Raw genomic sequence first — 18,918 nt, forward strand, 5'->3', positions numbered from 1 at the left:
ATAAAATGTCCTTGTGAGTCTCATTATCAATGTGGAAGTCGGATCAGAGGTGACAACCTCCAGCCTGCGGTGCTTCCTCCTTGGATGCTTACAACACTGTATCCTGGAACCTGTCACCTCCGCTCTCAGTGTGTATGGGGAGCACCAATCCATTCCTTTTCACACCCTCTGGCTCCGGGCTAATCAGCCGTTAGCTGGGCATCGCCTGGGCAGGGGCTGTACGACAGGGCCATCCCACAGTGTGTATCGCAAGGAACCCACCATACCTTGCCGTCCACCCAGCTTTGGCCTAGTTTCAGACAAAGGTTTACACACAATATGCCTTAAGCCAGATCCTGGAGCCAGGAGCCCCTTTGTGCTAGTGCATTAGCTGGAGCCTGAACCTCCCTACACACAAACAGGAAACTGCATGCGGCTGATTGTAAACAGTGCGAGCCTCCCTCCCACGCTATTGCCATGCTGGCAATGGTCCCAGGCGCAGCAACGCCAGCCTCACTACTTCCCTAGCTGCTCCCAGCCCAGCCCCGCCCCGCGCCCACCTCTCTCGCGTGCTCATTGGGGGCGCCAGATTTGTTTACCTTATATGGTCAGGTACTAACACAGCGTGGCCGATGACTGGCTGTCCTGACACGTCACTCAGCGGACGTCTGCCTCCCCTGTAAAACTATGCAAACAAACCATGGGCTCCTGGGAAACGTAGTGCTGGGTACTTTACCTACCTGGGAGCGGGGTGCCTGCTGGCTGCTCAGCCTGGTGCGGGGGGGACCTGACTGCCTGGCAGTGCTGGTACTAGCCCATGGGGGGCCTTAAGCAGGAATATTTTGGGGGCCCCTGCTCACACAATACATATATAATTAATAGGGGGCTCCTGGAGCTGCTCCAGGTCTGAAGCCATGGCTCAGGCGGGTTATGCAGAGCCCTGGCTCTGCTGACCACAGTCAGCCACTTTCCTGGCGTGTGACGGGAGCCCCGCTGCTGGGTCTGAGAGCGTCTGGCAGGGCAGCAATTGGAGGGAGGCGTTCTTCGCCAGACAGGGCGGCTACATGCCTGTCCTGGCTCCCAGACACAGCTCCACGCACCCTACGCGACAGCCTATTTCCTAGCCTGTGCAGGGTGAGTCCCCGCGGTGGGGACGGAGGGGAGCCCCCAGAGCAGCCCTGCGCTGCTTTCTGCTTTTAAAACTGGACCAGGCAAAGGAGGCGCGCTAGGAAGCAACGCCGCTATGGCCTGTGTACCAGCGGCGGGGCTGTCCCACCTCCTTGGCCAACGCGAACAACTGCGGCCTTGACGCAGCCCACGCTAGCCTTGCCTAGGCCCGGCCAGCGCATCAGCCCATGGCAGCGGTGCATGGGGTCAAGTCCTGCAAAGGACCCGTTGCTCTGTGGCGCGCAGAGGGGACTTGCTCTGCCAGCCTGCCTGTGTGCACGGGTGGGTCCGCTCCAAAGCTTGTCTCTCTCACCAACAGAGGCTGGTCCAATGCCAGCTGTTACCCCACCCGCCTGGCACCGCAGCTAGCCAGCCCGGCCTCTGGACTACAGCTCCCAGCCTGCCCGCCCGGCCCCGCCCTGGCTGTGCCGTCAGGGAGGCCAGGCTGGGTGAGTCAGTCCCCTGCCTCCAGTAAATATTTGTATTAGCAGGAGCCGGCTCTGTAATGGTGGCTGCGCTGTGAGCGGCGCAGACCCAGGGACCCCAGGGCACGGCAGGCGGCATGTCGGTGAACATGGACGAGCTGAAGCACCAGGTCATGATTAACCAGTTCGTGCTGACCGCGGGCTGCGCCGCTGACCAGGCGAAGCAGCTGCTGCAGGCGGCGCACTGGCAGTTCGAGGTGAGCCCCCAGGGCGAGGCAGAGCTGGCTGGGCGGGGGCGCCCTGCCGGGGGGGGGCCGCAATCGCTGCCCATTTGCAGCACCGGGGAGGTCACGGCTGGCCTGGCCCTGCAGGCTGGGGCGCCGCGGAAGGGCTGGGGCGGCCGTGGGGCAGCTGGCGAGCAGACCCCCGCCGAGCTGGAGGGCGCGGGTGGGGCAGGAGGGGTTTCCTGGCGCTCTGCTACAGCCCGCGCCGCCGGGGGAGCTCAGCGCGGCCAGCCCCGATCGGTGCCTCTGGCGCCTCAGCCTGGCACCTCGGCCGGGCCGGGGGCTTGAGCCTGAGGGGGCGGTGGAGGCAGGAGCTCCCGGGCGTGGGGCTCCAGGGCGTGGGCAGTGCCGCTGCGGAGAGGAGCCCCAGTACTGGGCTGGGGGGGCCAGTCCGGAGCGAGCCTTGTGCCCAGGGTGTGAGCCAAGGCATCTGATCTGCCCACCTGGCTGCTGTGTCCAGAGCAAGCCCCAGGGCACTCACAGCGGCCCCCAGTGGGCTGCCATGGAGTGAATGTGGGGAGAGGGGTGCCTGAGAGGCCCCAGTGCTATATGCCCCCATCCTGCCCCTCAGAAGGCTAATCCCAGGCACCTCCAACGTGCCTTAACTGCTGCCAATTGCTGCGGGTGCCCCAGGGTCTGGCGGAATGGAAGGTGCCACAGCTGGGGCTACCACCACGGTTCAGGGAGTGGGTGGTGGGACCGGGAGTTGTTTGGGATACGACCACCTGGGCCAGCATCTCTGCGCTGCCCTGACAGACATTCGTGTGTGCCATGTGTGTGTTCAGCACACCCGCTTCTGGGGAACGCTCCATGCTGTCATGGTACTGCTGTTTGTCAGGCCCGTACAGGTCAGCTTCCCTAGGCCAAGGGTGGCTTTTCTGTCTCTGACCGTTCTTGGGAAAGAAGACCGACATCAGTACTGTCACTGCGGTGCTGTTTTAGTGTTGGTGTGAATTGTGTATGTGTACGTGGATGGGGTATATGTGTACAGCCCTGTGTGTATTAGATGTGTGTGTACGAGTGTATATATGTCTAGTGTGTGAGTACTATATAGCAGGGGTGTATGTCTGTGTACGGGGTGTGCTTGTCTTCTGCCTGTGTTATTAAAGTGGGACTGTGTTTCATTGCTCCCAGATGGTCAGGGTTTCCCGAGGCTGGCTGTAGCAGATCCGCAGGGGCCACCCACCCCTTTCTGGGCCCCACTCAGCAGTGGATTTGCTTTTAAAAGGAGGTAGAAGGAACACACACAGAGCATACGTGCAGTGTTGGGGCGAGCTCTGGCACTGCTAGGGCAGTCTTTCCGAGCTCACCTGTACTTAGTGCTTGGGGGGAGCATAGCAATAACTGACCTTATGTGCACTCCCGCAACACCTCCCCCTGTTCCCTGCAGGCAGAATGATGCCCCTTAGTGGCTGTGGGTTGAAGAGCCCGGGTCTGGCCTTTCCTGTGTTCCTGTCCCCTGGGGTTTGATTCCTAAGGCAGCACCAGGAGAACAGATTTTGCTGGTTAAAACTTCATTGGCTCCAACTGCTTATTCCTTTGGCCTGGAGTCAGGATCCTCTGTGACATCGACAGTGATTGCTGGGGAAGTGACTGTGATGTCACTCGGGATTGCAGCTTCAGGTGGGGAACATGCAGGCGGACTGTGCGAGTGCAGTAGTCCCAGAAAGCTCCCTGGTGGTAAAGAATGGGAGTGTGTGCGTGCTCAGGGGATGGACACAGCCCTGCCTGCTACAAACAAGATGTTTTCCATGCGGCACCAGCAGCTCTTTGCAGCTCAGTGTGACGGTTTTGTCACTAATGGCACTGTTGTAATTAGCGTGTCTGTTCTGTGACACAGAAGGAGGTTTGAGTCAGTGTAGAGAGCAAGAGGTTTCTACTGCACACATTAGCATGGCTGGGGCATCCCTTGTTCTATATGCACTATAAAAGAAACAATTCTGGGTGCATTTTATAGCATGGAGTCACTTGTCTCCCTGTGCTGCTGGTTTGATCAGGTAGTTCAGACAGCTAGATACTGTATTCACAGGTTTTCTGGATGCAAAATCAGAGGCTGATGGTCAAAATCAGACTGTCTGTGTGTGTGTGTGTGTGCAAATCCAAACAGATGAATATCTCACGCTCTCTCTGTGCACTGACTATGCACACCGAGAGAGGCACCCACAAGGCAAGCCCATCTGTATATTTTCAGATTTTGCAAAAGGAAATATTGGACACATTTACATGTGTAGTATGACCTAGTTTCTGTTCACCAGTGTAAATGAAGAGCAGCCCTACTGGACATTGTAAGACAGGTGTGAGAGAAGGATCAGACCCTACCACCTTTTACATGTGAAGCACCAGGAGTAGGAACTTGCGACAGAAAGTTATTGTTTCAATTACATTTTCCAGAAATTTGCCACTATTTGGCAAGTTGCACAAGTGCAAACAGCAGTGTGCTGGCCGTGGGTCTCCCGTGCTTGTTTGGCACTTGCATGACTCAGAGGAAGCTCAGCTGTAAACAACCCAATGGGACAAGTTACCAGTCACTTTTGGTGCAAAATGTTCAGATAATTCCCTTTGCAAAATGGCTGCTGAGCATGCCCCCTTCTCAGAGCTCTGCTCTAGGAGTACTGTCTTCCGGGTACTCCAAATCCCTCTCAGTCTGAGCCCATGATCTGCGTTTGCAGAGTATTGTTACTCCACCCCCTTTCACGGATGCCCTTCTCCAGGCTGAACCAGCTCCTCGGCGTGTATGACTCCCTGGAGTTCAGTGGAGCTGTGCTAATTTACCCCTGCTGAGGAGCTGGTCCACTGAGTGGTCTCCTTGGTTTCAGAAGCATTACTCCTGCATCAAGGGATTGCTCAGTGTAAAGGTGGCAGAATCGCGCTCTGCGGGTATTGATGCATACTGTCTCTTTCACAGGGGGGACCACATTGCTCCTGTTACTCAGAACTCCGTAACCCATGATCCCATGAGCATTATTATGTGCCTCTCCTGCATCACACCATGGCCCAGGGACAGAGAGCGCGGCCCAGCCACTAGTGTTTCACTGGCAGCTGATGTTCCCACTCTTTTTGGGCACGATGGTCCATTCCTGTTTAAACTAACATTTCAAGATAATAAACTGCCTGACAACAAAGCTGAAATGAGTGACAAAGCAACAGGAGTTGGCTGTTCCTGCTGCATCTTTGGGCTTGTCTAGAGGAGAAGTTTACTGGCATAACTCTACTAATATAATTCTACCAGTCTAGTTACACCAGTGTCACCCCTTGTGTGGACGCTCTGATACCAGAATAAGGATCTCCATCCAGGGTTATACCAGTTTAACTAGAGTGGTATCATTACACTGGTAGAATTGTGCTGGTAAATTTCTCCATCTAGACAAAGCCCTTAAATACATACAATCTGCCCCATTTACAGCCCTTCTGGACTGCTCCATGCAGCACGGTAATGCTTTAACCTTTGATCGCTGTGCTGTTTCCAAGCATGTGATACTTGGGCTGTGCTCATTTAAGGGCTGGAGGGAGTGGATCTGGGGAGTGAGAAGTGTTTCCAGCTACTGGGAGGCGAGTTGCACAGGATCACATGAACACACATTACAAACTCTCTGGGGGCAAGGGCTGTCTGTGTTTGTACAGTGCCTAGCACAATGGTGGTCCTACTCCATGACTAAGTTTCTAGACCCTGTGGTAATGCACATCATAATAATGAGGGGGCATTTCCTTCAGCAGGGTTGGGGTACGCAGTGGGTGGGGAGGCCAAGTTGTTGTGCTCTGGGGCAGGGGAACTGGAAGGTAATCTTGGTGGGAGGGGGTAGGGATCAGCATTTGGAGGAGCTGTAGGAGGCATTTGTCTCTGAGGACAAGCACACTTGTCTTTAGTTCCTTTGGGGTGAGCTTCACTCTTTCTTGGCATTGCAAGGGTTAGTAGTGAATTTCTGGGCTCCTGTCATTTTGCCACCCAGCCTCTCTGGGCTGTTTGGGAATTTCCAAATCTGTCCATTCACATCAGAGGAGAATTCCGGTCCCATAAGAGCCTTGGTACCCGGTAACCCACACAGTCTCAGGGAAAAGCTGACAGACAAACCAAGGGGCTGGGTGCTCTTGATTCACTGGAGCTGAGGATTGTTGGTAATTTACTCTGTAAAATGTGTGTTGACTTTGGCCTGATCAGAGGCTGGTCTCCAGAAGGGATTTATCCAGCATTTACCAATGAGTGAAGCTAAATCTGTTGTCAGCAAAGCCGAGATCGCAGGGATCCCATCTGCTCAATCATAGCGGTGTACTTCAGAAGGAGACTCACTCAAGTCTATTGAATTGTTCCAGATTCATCCCAATGTACCTGAGAGCAGAACCTGGCCCTACCTGTCAATTGGTAACTGTTGGTAGGTGAAGCACCTTCAGATCATGCATCCTCTGGGACAAACCCACACATTGACATCCTTGTGCAATGCGAAGATTACTGTGTTGTGGTGCACTGCCATGGTGTCAGAACACTGCCCGGGCCCCAGCCGTGTTACATGATGCTCTCAATGTCCTGCAAGTCTCCATACGGCCCTGTCAGATCCAGCAGGCCAGGAGCTCCCAGGAGGTATCTGATATCAATGGGGAGGGAAACATAACCAAAGACAACACACGCTTGTGGGGCGGGAGGTTGGGAAACTGTTAGTTTGCATCCATGTAAGAGGATCACAGCCTGCAACACATTAAAAAAGGCCTGAGAAGGAAACCATTCATTTTGAAGGAACATTTTCCTGTCTCTGGGAAATGGGGTGGCTCCAGGGAGTTGGGGGTATTTTGAGGGTTCCGTCTCTGGCTCTTTCACTAGCCCTAAATTCACTCCCATTTGAATACGGAAACCAGGGCAGATTTTTCTCTCTGTGTGTTTTTTTTTTTTTTTAAGTTTGCTGCTGTTGCAATGATGTCAACTTTGTTGCCACCGTTTAGGGGGTGGGATTGGGTGTGTGCCACCAGGGGATTGGCTGTTCCCATATGCCCCTCCTCCTGGTGGAGGCGTTCCATCCTTGGATTAGACTGGTGGCTTTCCAGAGCTCGGGGAGGGGGAGCGTTCGGGAGCCGCTCCTGGTGGGTGACTCTCCCCATGGGCCAGGCTGTTATTGAGGGGGCCAGGAACAGTAACTCCACCCAGCCAGTGGAAGGACATGAAAAGGGTTTCACTGAGATATTTACAGAGCACACATGGGGCTGTTTGTGAAATATAAGAGCTTGCAATAATTCCTAGGGCTCGATTCCCTTCTGCTGCTATAAATGTGGGGGAGCAGCGGGGAAGAAGAGAGACACCACTGAAGTCAGGGGGGCTGCACCAGGGTGAAACCAGAGTGAACGAGAAGAGGATTAGTTGCTTCATTTTGCATGTGTGCACACACTTCTGTGTCCTGCCTAGATTCATGTCTGGACCATCCACTTCACCCACTTACATTCCTTTGTTGTTGTAAGGCAGGGCAAACCACAGTCCTGCCCAGCAGACACATCCTGCTGCCCTTCTCCCCCAGACTCCGAAACTGCAGCCCGTGCTCGCCCTACAACTGCTGATCTGATCTACTGCCCATTCTGTTGCTGGGGAACACAGCTATCGAGGAATTATTGGGCCTCTCTGGTGAAAGGCAGGAAGACTAGTAGTCTGCCAGGTGCCTTTAGTAGCAGTGGGCACCAGGATCAAACAATGCCTGGAGTCCTGTTTAAATTAACTGAAACCAGGGAGTCTCACCCTTTTAGCTTCTGTGTCGCTCCTTGAACACACCAGGGGCTCCCTGTGGGCCACCCTCCCACCTCCCAGGTATTGCAGGGACATACTACAGACCCCGATCTCCTCCCTCATTCCAGGGGCACTCCATTGCCCCCTCAGCCACATGCCAAGAGCTCTGGGCCCTCCAATCTCCCCATGCCAGGGGCTGTCTCCTTTTTCTCTCCTGCTCCAAAGGACCTTTCGTCCCCCTGGACAGAAGGGAGGGGTGGGCAGCTGGTGTCCTATCCTCCCGCCCCCAGCCTGGAGCAGGCTTTGGGCAGGCTGTGAACGGCTTCGCTTTCTTTGCCCTCGGACTCCCCTCCTGGCTGAGCACCCACTCTGCTGCTGGGAGACAGCTCAGCGGGGAGAGCAAAGAGCCATTGTTAACTGATGACCGCTTTTAGCCCTGCCAGGGGCTCTGGGAGCCCCTCCCCCCACCGGGGGCTCTGGGGGCCCCTCCGCATTCATCCTTCCCCCCTGCCCATGCCAGGGGCTCTGGGGGCCCCTCCCCATTCACTCTCCCCCCACAGGCTCTGGGGGCCCCTCCCCACTGACCCTTTCCCCCATGCCAGAGGCTCTTTGTGCCATCCATTCTTCCCGCCATCCATTCTTCCCACCCTCCATTCTTATTTTCTTCCTGGGTGTCAGAATTTTAAACTCCTTGGGAGGAAGGGCAGAGGTAATGTGGGTTATTTTGCTAGAAGGTTTTAATGGCTCCATCCACCAGTTCTTTGATCCACCGACAATTTCAGACCTGATTACAGCTGAGGGGTCTGCCAACCAGATGCCAAGGGCTCCATATGTCCCCTATTTTCCTCCTCCCAGTTTGCCACTTTCCCCCCAAATCAATAGGTTTCTGCCCATTGAGGTCTAGAACGTTGCCTGGAATTTTGCAGTTAATCACATTTAGCATTTAAAAATTATCACTTTACATCCAAACAGCCAAATGCCATCAAGTGGAGTGTAGGGCCTCAGAAACTCAGCCAATGGAGGCTGCCTGCCCTTAACTAAAACCATATCCCCCTCAAGGGTTTGGGACCAAAAAAAAAAAAACCCCTTAAACTCCCTGGTCTCCTTTAGCAATAATTGCCTTCCCCTCTTTGAGTTTTGTTCACATTTACGGGGATATAACCAGCCAACTAAATGACTACTAGACCAAGCAACTGGCTGGTAGCCAGCTGCCATAAAACCTGAGCTCCCAGCCCCACCTGAGCCACCCGCCCCACCTCATGTGACTTCTCTCAACCGATAAGCTACCCTCTGCAGTTCCTCTCGCCAGGGCTCCAGCCCCTGTTTTAAGGTATGTCTGCCTTATAATCACGGTATAATTACAGTTTGAGTAGCCATACCCAGACTAGCTTTAATCTAGCTAGGTGAGGTCCCAGCACAGCGAAATTGCAGCTGTGTGTTCTCAGCATCGGCTGTACAAACCCAGCTAGAACCTGCACAATTAGCCATGGGACGAGGCTGTGCTGACACATTGCCACAGCTTCACAGCCACCAAGACGTGAACTAGCGGGATTAAAGATAGCTCAGAGCTATCATCACATCCTGTGATTAAAAGCTTGGTCCTGGCTACCCACTTTGGGCCCATTTCCCCTATTAGGTAACCCCAGGTGTGTTCTCATTCACTTCCCCCTTCACATACCTGCCATCGCACAATAAAGAGATCGCAGTGCAGGAGTGTGGGGAAAGGCCAGACTGCTCAGTTTGGGGCATGCTATTGAACCCCCAGAGGTACAGGAAAACTATACCTGCCAGCTGGTACAGAGACCCTCAACTTTCCCACTTTGCCTATAGGGGGAGCCAGAGAGCAGCATCTGAATAGTATTCTGTTGTCCGGTAAGGACCCGCCCTCTGTCCTCCCATATCACCCCCAGAGAGAGGCACACCTGTTACCCCCCACCCTGTGGTTTACACAAGCAACTAGCCAAGCAGATGCCACCACGGCCCTCAGTATTGCAAACATTGGCACCTCTGCGCTAACTGAGCATGGCACACTCTTCACTTGCTCCCCTGAACTATTCTGCAGAGTAGCTGTTAACAGCTGCCGTGGTTTACCCCAGAAGTGGCTGCATTTTGGGGGGGTGGTCGAATTTATTCCTACAGGGATATTGTGTGAGACTCTGTAAAATGCTGCGAGGGTGGCAAAACTTGCTATAGAAATCAGTTAACAATATGATGAAAAGACATTGCACTGGGGACATACAGTAAAACACCACAGACCTGGTTCTTCTCTCATCTCCGTTCTTATACAGTGTGAACCACTGACTTACCTGGAGTTACTCCAGATTTACACAGTGGGAGAGGAGTGTCCAGTCCCTTCCATCCAATGCTCCCTCTGGTCTGTTTGATTGTTTAATTCTCCGGAGTCTCTCAAACTCCCAAATGATTTGGATGTTCCTCAGAATGTCAGTTAAACGGGGATTTCTATGCCAGTGCCTCAGGCTGGTGTTAGGGGATGCTGTGCTGCTGGAGGTGAGACATAAAAGCAAGGTCCTAACTGCTTATGGTCATTATAGATCCCGTGGCACTTTCCATGAGCGTAGGAGTGCTCGCCCTGGTCTCCTTGTCTAATTCAAGCTTCGGTAATTACATTCCACTACCCTAAATTCTCCCTAGAGCCCCAGTTGGATTTGGTATTCTTCTACACTTCCTGTGCCAAACGGCTGCATAATGTAGTACTGGGCTCCACCCCAGAAATGGCTGCATTTCACCAGTGAGTGAAGTAAGTCCATATGTGTAGCATCTGTCTGTGAAACTAAATGACAAACACCGTTCGCTCTGCAGAGGCCCTTGGAGCTGTTCTGCATGCAGCGTTGTGTGTTTTTTTAAAGAAGACATGACGGTCTCGGGGGTGGGGGGGTTCTCTGGAGCCATGACATGTGCTGACCAAGGGGGCCATGCATGTTTTTGCATGGCATGGAGGCCAGTGCCCAAAGGGGCTATTTCAGAGTGGTTGCAGGGTTCTGATCACATGAGGTGGACTGGAAGTGACACAGGATCCAGAGTTTGGTGGCAAACGGAGGGGCGATTTTGCTTTCGCGCACACACAAGTGGGCTTCTTCTCTGCTGCACTGCCTGCTCCAGGAGCCCCACACACCAACAGAGAGCAGGACGCTGGCAGTCAAGAGCTACCCATGCTGAGCCGAGAGTGGAGCTGTGCCCTAGGACCCTGATCCTGGAGCCCTACTCTGGGGCATGAGGGAGCTAGACCAAGCCCTAGGCTTGTGCTCCAGAGGGTCGGGTGGAAGAGTGCCTCGTTCCCAGACAAATGATAAATCTCTTCCTTCCTTTTTTGCAGACTGCACTCAGTGCTTTTTTCCAAGAAACAAACATCCCCTACAGCCATCACCATCAGATGGTAAGTGCTTCCCTGACCCTTCCCTTTGCTAAACCGGTGCAGCAGCAGTGCTGGCCTTGCATAGCTGGGCTGCTCTTGCTAATGTCCAGGCCTCTGTTCCACTCCTCCATGAGGGAGGGCAGAAATATACAGCAAAGCCACGGAGCGGGAGGCAGGAAGCTTCCTGCCAAGAGAGAGAAGCTGGGGGTGGGCTGTGTTCTGGAAACATCCATGGGGGAGCCAAAGGCCCCAGGCTGGTGCTTGCAGTGTGCCTTATTTGGGGTGAGGGTAAATGAGGCCTGCAAGCCAGGGTGCAGTAGCATGCAGTGTGCCCTGTACTGTGGGGGGCGCTCTATAGGGAAATGAGAGGAGGAAGAAGCTGTAATTTGCACCTGTCCGATAATGCAAAGCAGAGACTGCGGCAGGAGGGGCAGACAGGCTTGGTGGGTGGGAGGGAGCAGAGATGTGGGGCGGGCATAGAGGGAGGGGCTGAGGGGGGGCACTCAGAGCAAAGCCAGGGTCGTCCGGAAAGTTGATCCTTGGTGCTCTGAGTGCAGGAGAAGCAGGCAGAGGGTGACGGGAACAGGGCCTGCACCCAGTGGCTTGGAGCTGAACCAGACTCACTCCCTTTGGCCCTTCATCCCCATTACTGGACCACCCTGCCCTTCCCATCCTGGGGCTGTATCTGTGAGAGCCTCCCTGAGAGCTGCAAGCTGGCTAGCTCCATCAAGTCCCCCAGCCCAGGAAGGTGCCTGACAGGAAACTGAACCCTGTTCTGCCCAGTGGGAAGCTTTCTCCCAAGAGTCCATCTGTGGGAGGTGCTGGAGGTGAATGCATCCATGGAGTCCAGCATAGTTCAGTGCACTGGCCACAGGTGGGTGTTGGTGGCCCACTGCTGTTTGTGGTGGCCCTGAATGTCCCATGAGCTCCTGTGCTGCAGTGAGCAGGCAGAGTAGGAATGTCGCAATTTCCTGCCCCTCCTGCTGTGTGCTGATGCTAGTCCCATTGCCCTGCACCTGCCGGCCAGCCAGGCCCTTGCTGTTGCTGGCTGGGGAAGTTTGGGTCCCAGGAGAGTCCACAGTGCAGCCTGCACCCCTGACACTAAGGCTGCACAGAACTGCAGTGTTACAGGAGCTCCCAGCGGTGCCTGGAGAAGCTGCCAGTTCCCTGGAGGCAGTTGTGATGCTCTCTGGCCTGGAGACCCTTCTCATGTCTCCTGCAGCCTCCATGGTGTGAAGGGGCCAGGTGGTCAAGGCTCCGCGTCGCTCTGCTCTTTGCACTGCCGATGACACCTATCCCATCTGCCCCGCCACGGGACGGCTCAGGTGAACGGCCCAGCGGCAGGGCCGGGGATTTGGGATGGCAAAGCCAGCTCGGCCATTTCACCTCCTGGGCGCAAACAGTCACCCCAGACTGTCGAGGGAGCCGCTGCCTGGTGGGCCCTGCTCCAGGCAGTGCAGAGAGGGTGGCTGGCTCCGGCGACAGGGCTGGAATGTGTGTGGGCGGGGGGAGCCCTGATGCCCTGAGCATCATCAGCTTCTCTCCTGGGCCAACGGCATGGGGGCAGCGACTCGTGTGGCGGCTCCTGGCCTGTCTCCTGGGTTGCCACAGCAGAGCCGAACCCCAGTGAGCGGACTCCAGGGCAGGGGGAGGTTGCGCTGCTCTTGGGCACTGCCTGGAGGCCGATTGAGGAACAACAGTGCAGCGTGCATGTGGGCGGGGCTCTTGCAGCCTCCCCCAGAGCCCCTGGCCCTGGCAGGGCCACCCCTGCCTCCCCCACACGGGTCCAGCAGCACTGGCTGCCATGTGCTGAGTGAGGTGAGGGGTGGGCGAGGGGCATCCCAGACAGAGGGGTAGTGGCTGGTTAACGCTCCCTGTCCCGCTGAGCCGGGCTCCTGGCTTGCTGGGCCTAACCTGCAGACCAGCAGTGGGTCCACATGTCCTGCACGACCCAGCAGTGCCAGGTTGGCTTCTCAGTTGGGCCATTCAGTTCCGGGGGAGCTCCTACCCCCACCAGCGCCCCTGGGGCAGGTGGGCTGAATGGAGTCCAGGAGGAGGAACTGACCCCCTCAGAGATGAGAAGCCTAGAAAAGGACCTTGTGGGCCCTGGCATTGGTCCCATTCTGAGTCCATGGCAAACCAGTCTGCTCCGCGCCTACCCTGCCCCTCCTTGGGAGCTGCAGCTAGGCTCTGTTGGTGTGACAGGCGAGAACAGAAGGGCCCTGCACTTGTAACGTAGCAGATACACGGACATGTGCAGACACACTGAGACATGCAGAAATATATGTGTGCTCTCACAAATGCCTGCTTACACACGCACTCACGGGCGTAGACCACAGTCACAGGCACACACACACACACTATTTCCCTTTAAATCTCTCTTCCCAGCAGCCCCTGGGCTGCCCAGCACTCTGCCAATTTGCTTCTTGACAGCCTGTGACCCCCCCTTATCCTCCACCCAACACTTTTCCTTGTTATATCTTGCCCACAGAAGCCCCTGGGGTCCCCATGCTCTGTCCCTTTAACTCTCGTGCCTGGGCAGCCTGTAATCTGCCTGTGCAGATGGGTCCCTGGGATTTGCTGGCTGCCGTGTCCTCATTTGACTCCACCGTTCTCTGGGGCAATCAGGGATTTGGAGCATGCAGTGAGCATGCAGAGCGAGCACCCAGCAAGAGCCATGCTACAAAGAGCCTCCAGCGCAGGCAGCCGAGGGGGTGGGGACAGACAGTGTTGCATGGGGCTGGACACCCTGGAGTCCGCTGGGCTGCAAACCGTGAGCTCAGGGCAGGGGCTGGCTGTGTGGAGATGGTGTCCTGGCCAGCTGATTCTTGGGGTGGCACAAGGTCGCAGGTGAGGGGGAGCCCTGGCTTTGGAATCCAGTCCATTCCAGAGCAGGGGCTCTCAGGCAGGGGGGCCACCTCCCCCTCCCTCGTCCTTCCCAAACTGAGTGATGTGTCCCCAGTTGGTTAGATGGGAGGGGGATCCTGCTATGAGCTGGTGACGGGCAGCAGGGGCTGAGCATACGCCAGGTGGCCAGGGCATCTGGACTGGGGATCCAGTTTCTGTGCATCAGAAGGGCCCCTGGCATATGTCATAAACCACAGTGGGGCTGAGGCCCCCACTTACCCCTCCCCTTTCCTCCCTCCCAATGTAGCTTCGCCATTCATATACCCTCATGGGCACCCCCTCCCCCCAAAGGGTCTGTCCCCTGGAGAGATGAGGGTGCAGGGAGGGGCTGGATCTCAAGGGTACCATGTACCGCTCCTGTCTGGGACGTTTGACATGAGCTCTTGAAAGACGATTAGTCCTCGGGGGCCTGAAATAACTACTTCTTGCAGGGAGCAGCCTTGATAGGAGCTGGCAGCCTGGCAGAACCACCCAGACGTGCTGGCTCCAATACCCACCCCCACCGAGCGCCTGCTCCAAGCCGCTTACTTGCCTGCACGAATCTGCAGGGAAGCTGCAGCTGTGGGCACTGCCCCATCTGAGGAGGGGGAGAGGCTGCAGGTGCAGTCGCCCACCCCAGCCCCCACTGCAGCCCCTATGCCAGGACCCAGCAGAGCCTCAGCCCCTCCTGAGCACAGCGTGCAGGGCACTTTGCTGCGCCTCACCTGGCCACCTCCAGACACTGGTCAGAATGGCGAGTAATGTAATCACTGTACTGGGGGGTTCTGAGTCAGCACTGGCCCCCGTACAGTGCTAGGGGGCGCTGTGCTACAAGGAGCAGGATAGGGGCTCGGCAGGGGTCGCTCTACCCTCTCAGTGCTGACCCCCATGGCCTGGCATACTGCTTGGGGGCTCTGTGCTGTAGGTGGGCAGGGTGGGAGCTCAGTGGGGGGTGCTCTCCTTACGCAGTCAGTGCTGTTCCCAATGCAGAGCTAGGGGCACTTTCCCTTCCTAGTGCGGACCCCAGGGAATTACAGGGTGTAGTGCTGCAGCAAGGAGGATGGGTCAGTAGGGGGCACTCTCTGCTGGGAGTGCTGAGTGCACTGCGGTGCTAGTGGGTGCTGTCCTGCAGGGAGCTTTAGGATGAGACATAAAATGGCATAAAAACCCTTGTGGAGTAAGGCTCAGAGTCGGTTTTCTCAAGTAATAACAGTGTAATGCTTGGTACGGACCTAGCACAGCTCACAAGCTCTGCACAGACCGCGCAAGCGTTAATGTGAATGTTCATGTCAGCGTTTGGACTGAATTCCTCCCCAAATCCACCCCCTGCAGTTTCAATTGGGTACGGTGCTCTTCACTTCCCGGCCCAGACTGTGGTGAGGTGCTGCTTTGCCACTCGGGGCTACACCCCCTGCATTTGACTGCTGAGTGATGTGATCCCCGAATATCTCAACCTTGGCAGACTCCATTAAAGCCCTGGAAGGGGAGGTGCTGTGGTTGCAATAGCTATTACTGATTGCAGCTTGCCATGGAGTTATGGGGTGGGGTGCTGCCTGTCATGCCCAGGGGTTGGATGCTGGGATCCTCTCTGGCCCAGATTGGGCTAACACAAATCAGTCGCATCCTTGCCCCAGTGGCAAGGGAAGACGACAGCTCCCGGCAAGTTTGTCAGGGATGCAGCGGCTCCAAGTTCTGTGAGTGCCCCTCGCTCCCTGGACGGTCCCTGCCAGTGCGGCTGTGGGGAGGCAGAGGCCTGCAGTGTCCTCCCCCTACTGCTGTGCATTGTGGAGGCCACATCTTCCCAAACGCAGTGACGGGGAAGCCACAGGAACCCGCCTGACCTTGGGTGGCTCCTAGCCAGCTCCGGGTTCTGTCAAAGACCAGTGCTGCTGGGAAGGTAGAGCGGGAGAAGAGTACAGAGCCGCTGACTCCAGCGGGCAGCAGTTGAGGCAAAGCAGGCCTGAGGGACCTCAGCAGAGCTTTGTGTGTGTCTGGGCATGGGGGGAGCCCAGGACTGGAATTGCAGGGGCTGCGGGTTAGGATAGAGGGGCACTAGCAGAGCTTGCCCAGCAGCACCGTGTACCATGGCCGGCTCTGGCTAGGGGTGCGAGGCCCTGGCTTCCACGGGCATCAAACTGACACACAGATTCAGTGCTGGGTTACATGGGGAATGTGCCAGCATACCGGTACCGCCGTAATTCTGCTGGCGGCAGTCCCCGGGGGCCACTGTTGCTCCCTGAGTTACCCTGGTATAATTACCGGAGGTTCATTATGCTGGTGAATTTCCCTGCATAGACGAGCCCTTAAAGATAGATAAATGTTCCACCCCTGGTGCCCTCTTCCAGCTGCTTGGCCTGCACCAGCTCTCCCCTAGCCCTGCCTGCCTGGGCCTGGCTAGTGCTTGGGTAGAGAGCACCGAGGAAAGGCCCAGGTGTGGCAGGGAACCGCGCTGGCGATCCAGCTGCTGGCACTCTTGCTGAGTTAGAACTGATGCCCCTGTGTGGTGCTTGGGGTCCTGGGCTGCTGACTTTTGGGGGAGACCCTGAGCCCTTGGGTCATTAACCGCGTCCTGCAGTCAGCCTCCCTAACCGCCCCTGCAGCCTCCCTTGGACATAGGTCTCGCCCTCATGGCCAGTGGAGTGTTTCCATGCTGTTACACTGTGCCCACTCTCCACCCCAGAACTGGCTGCGCACTGCACTCTCTGGCCCTGAGGGCGAGGGGTTGTGTCTCTGACTAGCTTCTGTCTCTTTGTTCCCCTGCAGATGTGCACTCCTGCCAACACGCCCGCCACGCCCCCCAACTTCCCCGATGCCCTCACCATGTTCTCCCGCCTCAAGGCCTCCGAGAGCTTCCACAGCAGCAGCCCTGTGGCGTCTATGGCAACCTCCCCTCCTCCCCCACCCCCACCGCTCCCCCAGCCCGGGGGCTTCAACCCAGCCTGGGCTGCGGCTCCCCCCTCCATCCAGCAGCAGCAGAGCATGTGGACTTCGCCCCCGCCCTCGCAGCCATCGGGCTGGCCCGCCACAGTCTCCCAACAAGCCACGTCAGAACAGAAGGCCAACGTGACCATGGAGGCCGAGAGATGAGGCCGCGGGGGAGCAGGAACACGATGTGGGGAGGGCCCCCCTATGGCCCCAGCTTTCATTTCCCCCCCCTTTCTGAGGAGGAGAGGAACTTTGTTGCCTCAGAGACTGGCAACCACATTGAGACAGACAGACACGCGAGCAAATAGCCACCTTGCATGGGTTTGGTTTGAAGTAGTTTTTACTTGTCCTAGAGCTGACCAGAGCTCCCCAAAGACCCAGGGAGGCCACGCTGGATGCAGGAGCCATCTCTGGCCTTTGCGTCCCGGAGCCTGTCTTTGTAGGAATCTCTCAATGAGGGGACCCCACTCCTATCTTTCCTGTTGGGACGCTGGATTTTTGCATGCAAGTGACTTGGGGGGGGGGGTTAAATCCCTTCTTCATGACCCACTTCTCCCTCCTAGCACCTGGAGGGGTCCCACTGCCAGGCAGAACGGGACTGTGGGTAATACACATCTCCCCCTCCCTGCACCGCTCCCCCAACCCTGCCGAATGGGGGTTTTTTAAAGAAAAAAGGAGGGGAAAAAAACATTTCTGCTCAGCTGCAGGCCTCGAACCCATGCACTGAGCTTGCTTTGTACTGAGAGGGAGGGGAACGGGGGCTCCTTTGGAGAAATATAGCCACTTGTTTTCTATGACCCAAGCTCTCTGCTTTCCCCAGAGCAGGGACCTGCACCCCCTCTCAGAGCCTGGGGGATCAGATTCCCATTGAGATGTGTGGGTGAGGCTGGCTGGGCAGTCTCCTCTCATGCTGCCAGGGTGGGGGGCTAGCACCCTTTGCATGACTCAGCGTATGCCCCACGGAGGCTGGGCTTGCTTTGACACCCTCTGTTCTTTGCTCCCTGCGGGGGGAAGGCCCTTCGGACACGCTCTGGCGACACCAGGCCTGGGCATTCAGCAGTGGCCGCTTGCAATACACGCTCTTCTGCTTTGAACCCGAGTGTCCGTGCTTCGTTTTCAGCAGCCTGGGGAGGCGGGAATGCCTTTTCCGTGGTCAGGGACCTCACCTCAGCCTCCTGGCACATGCCCAGGCACGCAGTCACACGCAGACAGGGCTCATGAGGGAAGGGATTCTGTTTTATGATGCAGTGATGTGGGAGGGGAGTGGGGCTTCCTCCTCCCTGCCCTCCCCCACTCCCTCCAGGGCTGGGCTATGGGGCAGCGCTCACCCTGGCCTCACAACTGTATTGGCTAGAGACCTGAGAGGGGAAGCTTGACGGGCCGGGAAGCCCTGGGTCCCCAGAGGTAATCAGGGGCTGCTGAACTCCTCACCAGGGGTCAGCAAGAGATTCTCCTCCCCCCCGACAGGGAGACCCAGGAGAGTTGGGATGAGGTGATATGTACTGCCTCCATAAATCACCCCTGCTTTGGCTGGAGTGCCCTTTCTCCTCGCTGCCTGTGTGGGCTTGCGCTAATGTTATACTGTGGCTGCGTTCTGCCCCAGAGGTGGCTGCATGTGGGGTGGGGGTTTGCTGGCATAAGAGGTGCTTCTCTTCGAGGGTGAGGTGCTATGTGTGGGGAATTGCACCAAGGGGGAGCAGGAAAGCAACTAGCCCTCAGGCTGCAGAGGTAACTGAAAGCTACATTTCCCAAGGGCTTTGCTGCAGCCATGTCTGAGGAATCCAGAGCTGTGTGGCCCAGAGACAGAGAGGCTCCATACACGTCAGACAGGTGGCGGGAGAGGAGCCATCCGGAGGCCGTGCCGCTAAGAACTCCCCAAGCTTTCCTTAGTCTGAGTGACTGCTGGTGTCTAAGCAAAGCGTGCTGGGAAAGCTACCCCGCTCCTCGCTATGGCAGGACCTGCCACAGGCATCAGGGGCAGCATCCTCTGCCCAGAGGCGGAGCATTAGCCAAAGCTGCTTGCGTGCCTTGTACGAGGGCACTGCCCAGCCAGCGCTGAGCAGCACGGGCATTTGGCATCCCTCGATCCGTCAGTCCGGACGTTGGCTGAGGCCCTGGAGAGGAGCAGTCAGTGGGGTGGAGGGAACGGGCTGGTGGCCAGGAGTGAAAGGTGGAGTGGCT

At 56.6% G+C, this 18,918-nt stretch overlaps 1 protein-coding gene across 3 annotated transcripts; it reads left to right on the forward strand.

The window, feature by feature from the left end:
• The first annotated feature begins 684 nt into the window (after window positions 1-684).
• On the forward strand, window positions 685-17,831 carry UBALD1 (UBA like domain containing 1). Of its 3 annotated transcripts, none has more exons than XM_037911184.1 (4): window positions 685-786; window positions 1,638-1,828; window positions 10,888-10,947; window positions 16,576-17,831. In XM_037911184.1, the coding sequence occupies exons 2-4, from the start codon at window positions 1,709-1,711 to the stop codon at window positions 16,897-16,899; spliced, it is 504 nt and encodes a 167-aa protein (XP_037767112.1). In that variant the 5' UTR covers window positions 685-786; window positions 1,638-1,708; the 3' UTR covers window positions 16,900-17,831. The 3 variants fall into 3 exon arrangements, with proteins under 3 accessions (XP_037767112.1, XP_037767111.1, XP_037767109.1); XM_037911183.2 differs by lacking the exon at window positions 685-786 and adding an exon at window positions 844-1,113; XM_037911181.1 differs by lacking the exons at window positions 685-786; window positions 1,638-1,828 and adding an exon at window positions 6,164-6,428.
• Window positions 17,832-18,918: the final 1,087 nt, after the last annotated feature.

This window comes from Chelonia mydas, chromosome 10 (genome assembly GCF_015237465.2).
Source record: "Chelonia mydas isolate rCheMyd1 chromosome 10, rCheMyd1.pri.v2, whole genome shotgun sequence".
NCBI lineage: Eukaryota > Metazoa > Chordata > Testudines > Cheloniidae > Chelonia > Chelonia mydas.

Coding starts and splice junctions, on each gene's coding strand:
- UBALD1 (XM_037911181.1), top strand. CDS start 6,288: ATGCGAAGATTACTGTGTTGTGGTGCACTGCCATGGTGTCAGAACACT. Junction 6,429..10,887: donor AGGCCAGGAGCTCCCAGGAG/GTATCTGATATC, acceptor CCTTTTTTGCAG/ACTGCACTCAGTGCTTTTTT. Junction 10,948..16,575: donor ACAGCCATCACCATCAGATG/GTAAGTGCTTCC, acceptor GTTCCCCTGCAG/ATGTGCACTCCTGCCAACAC.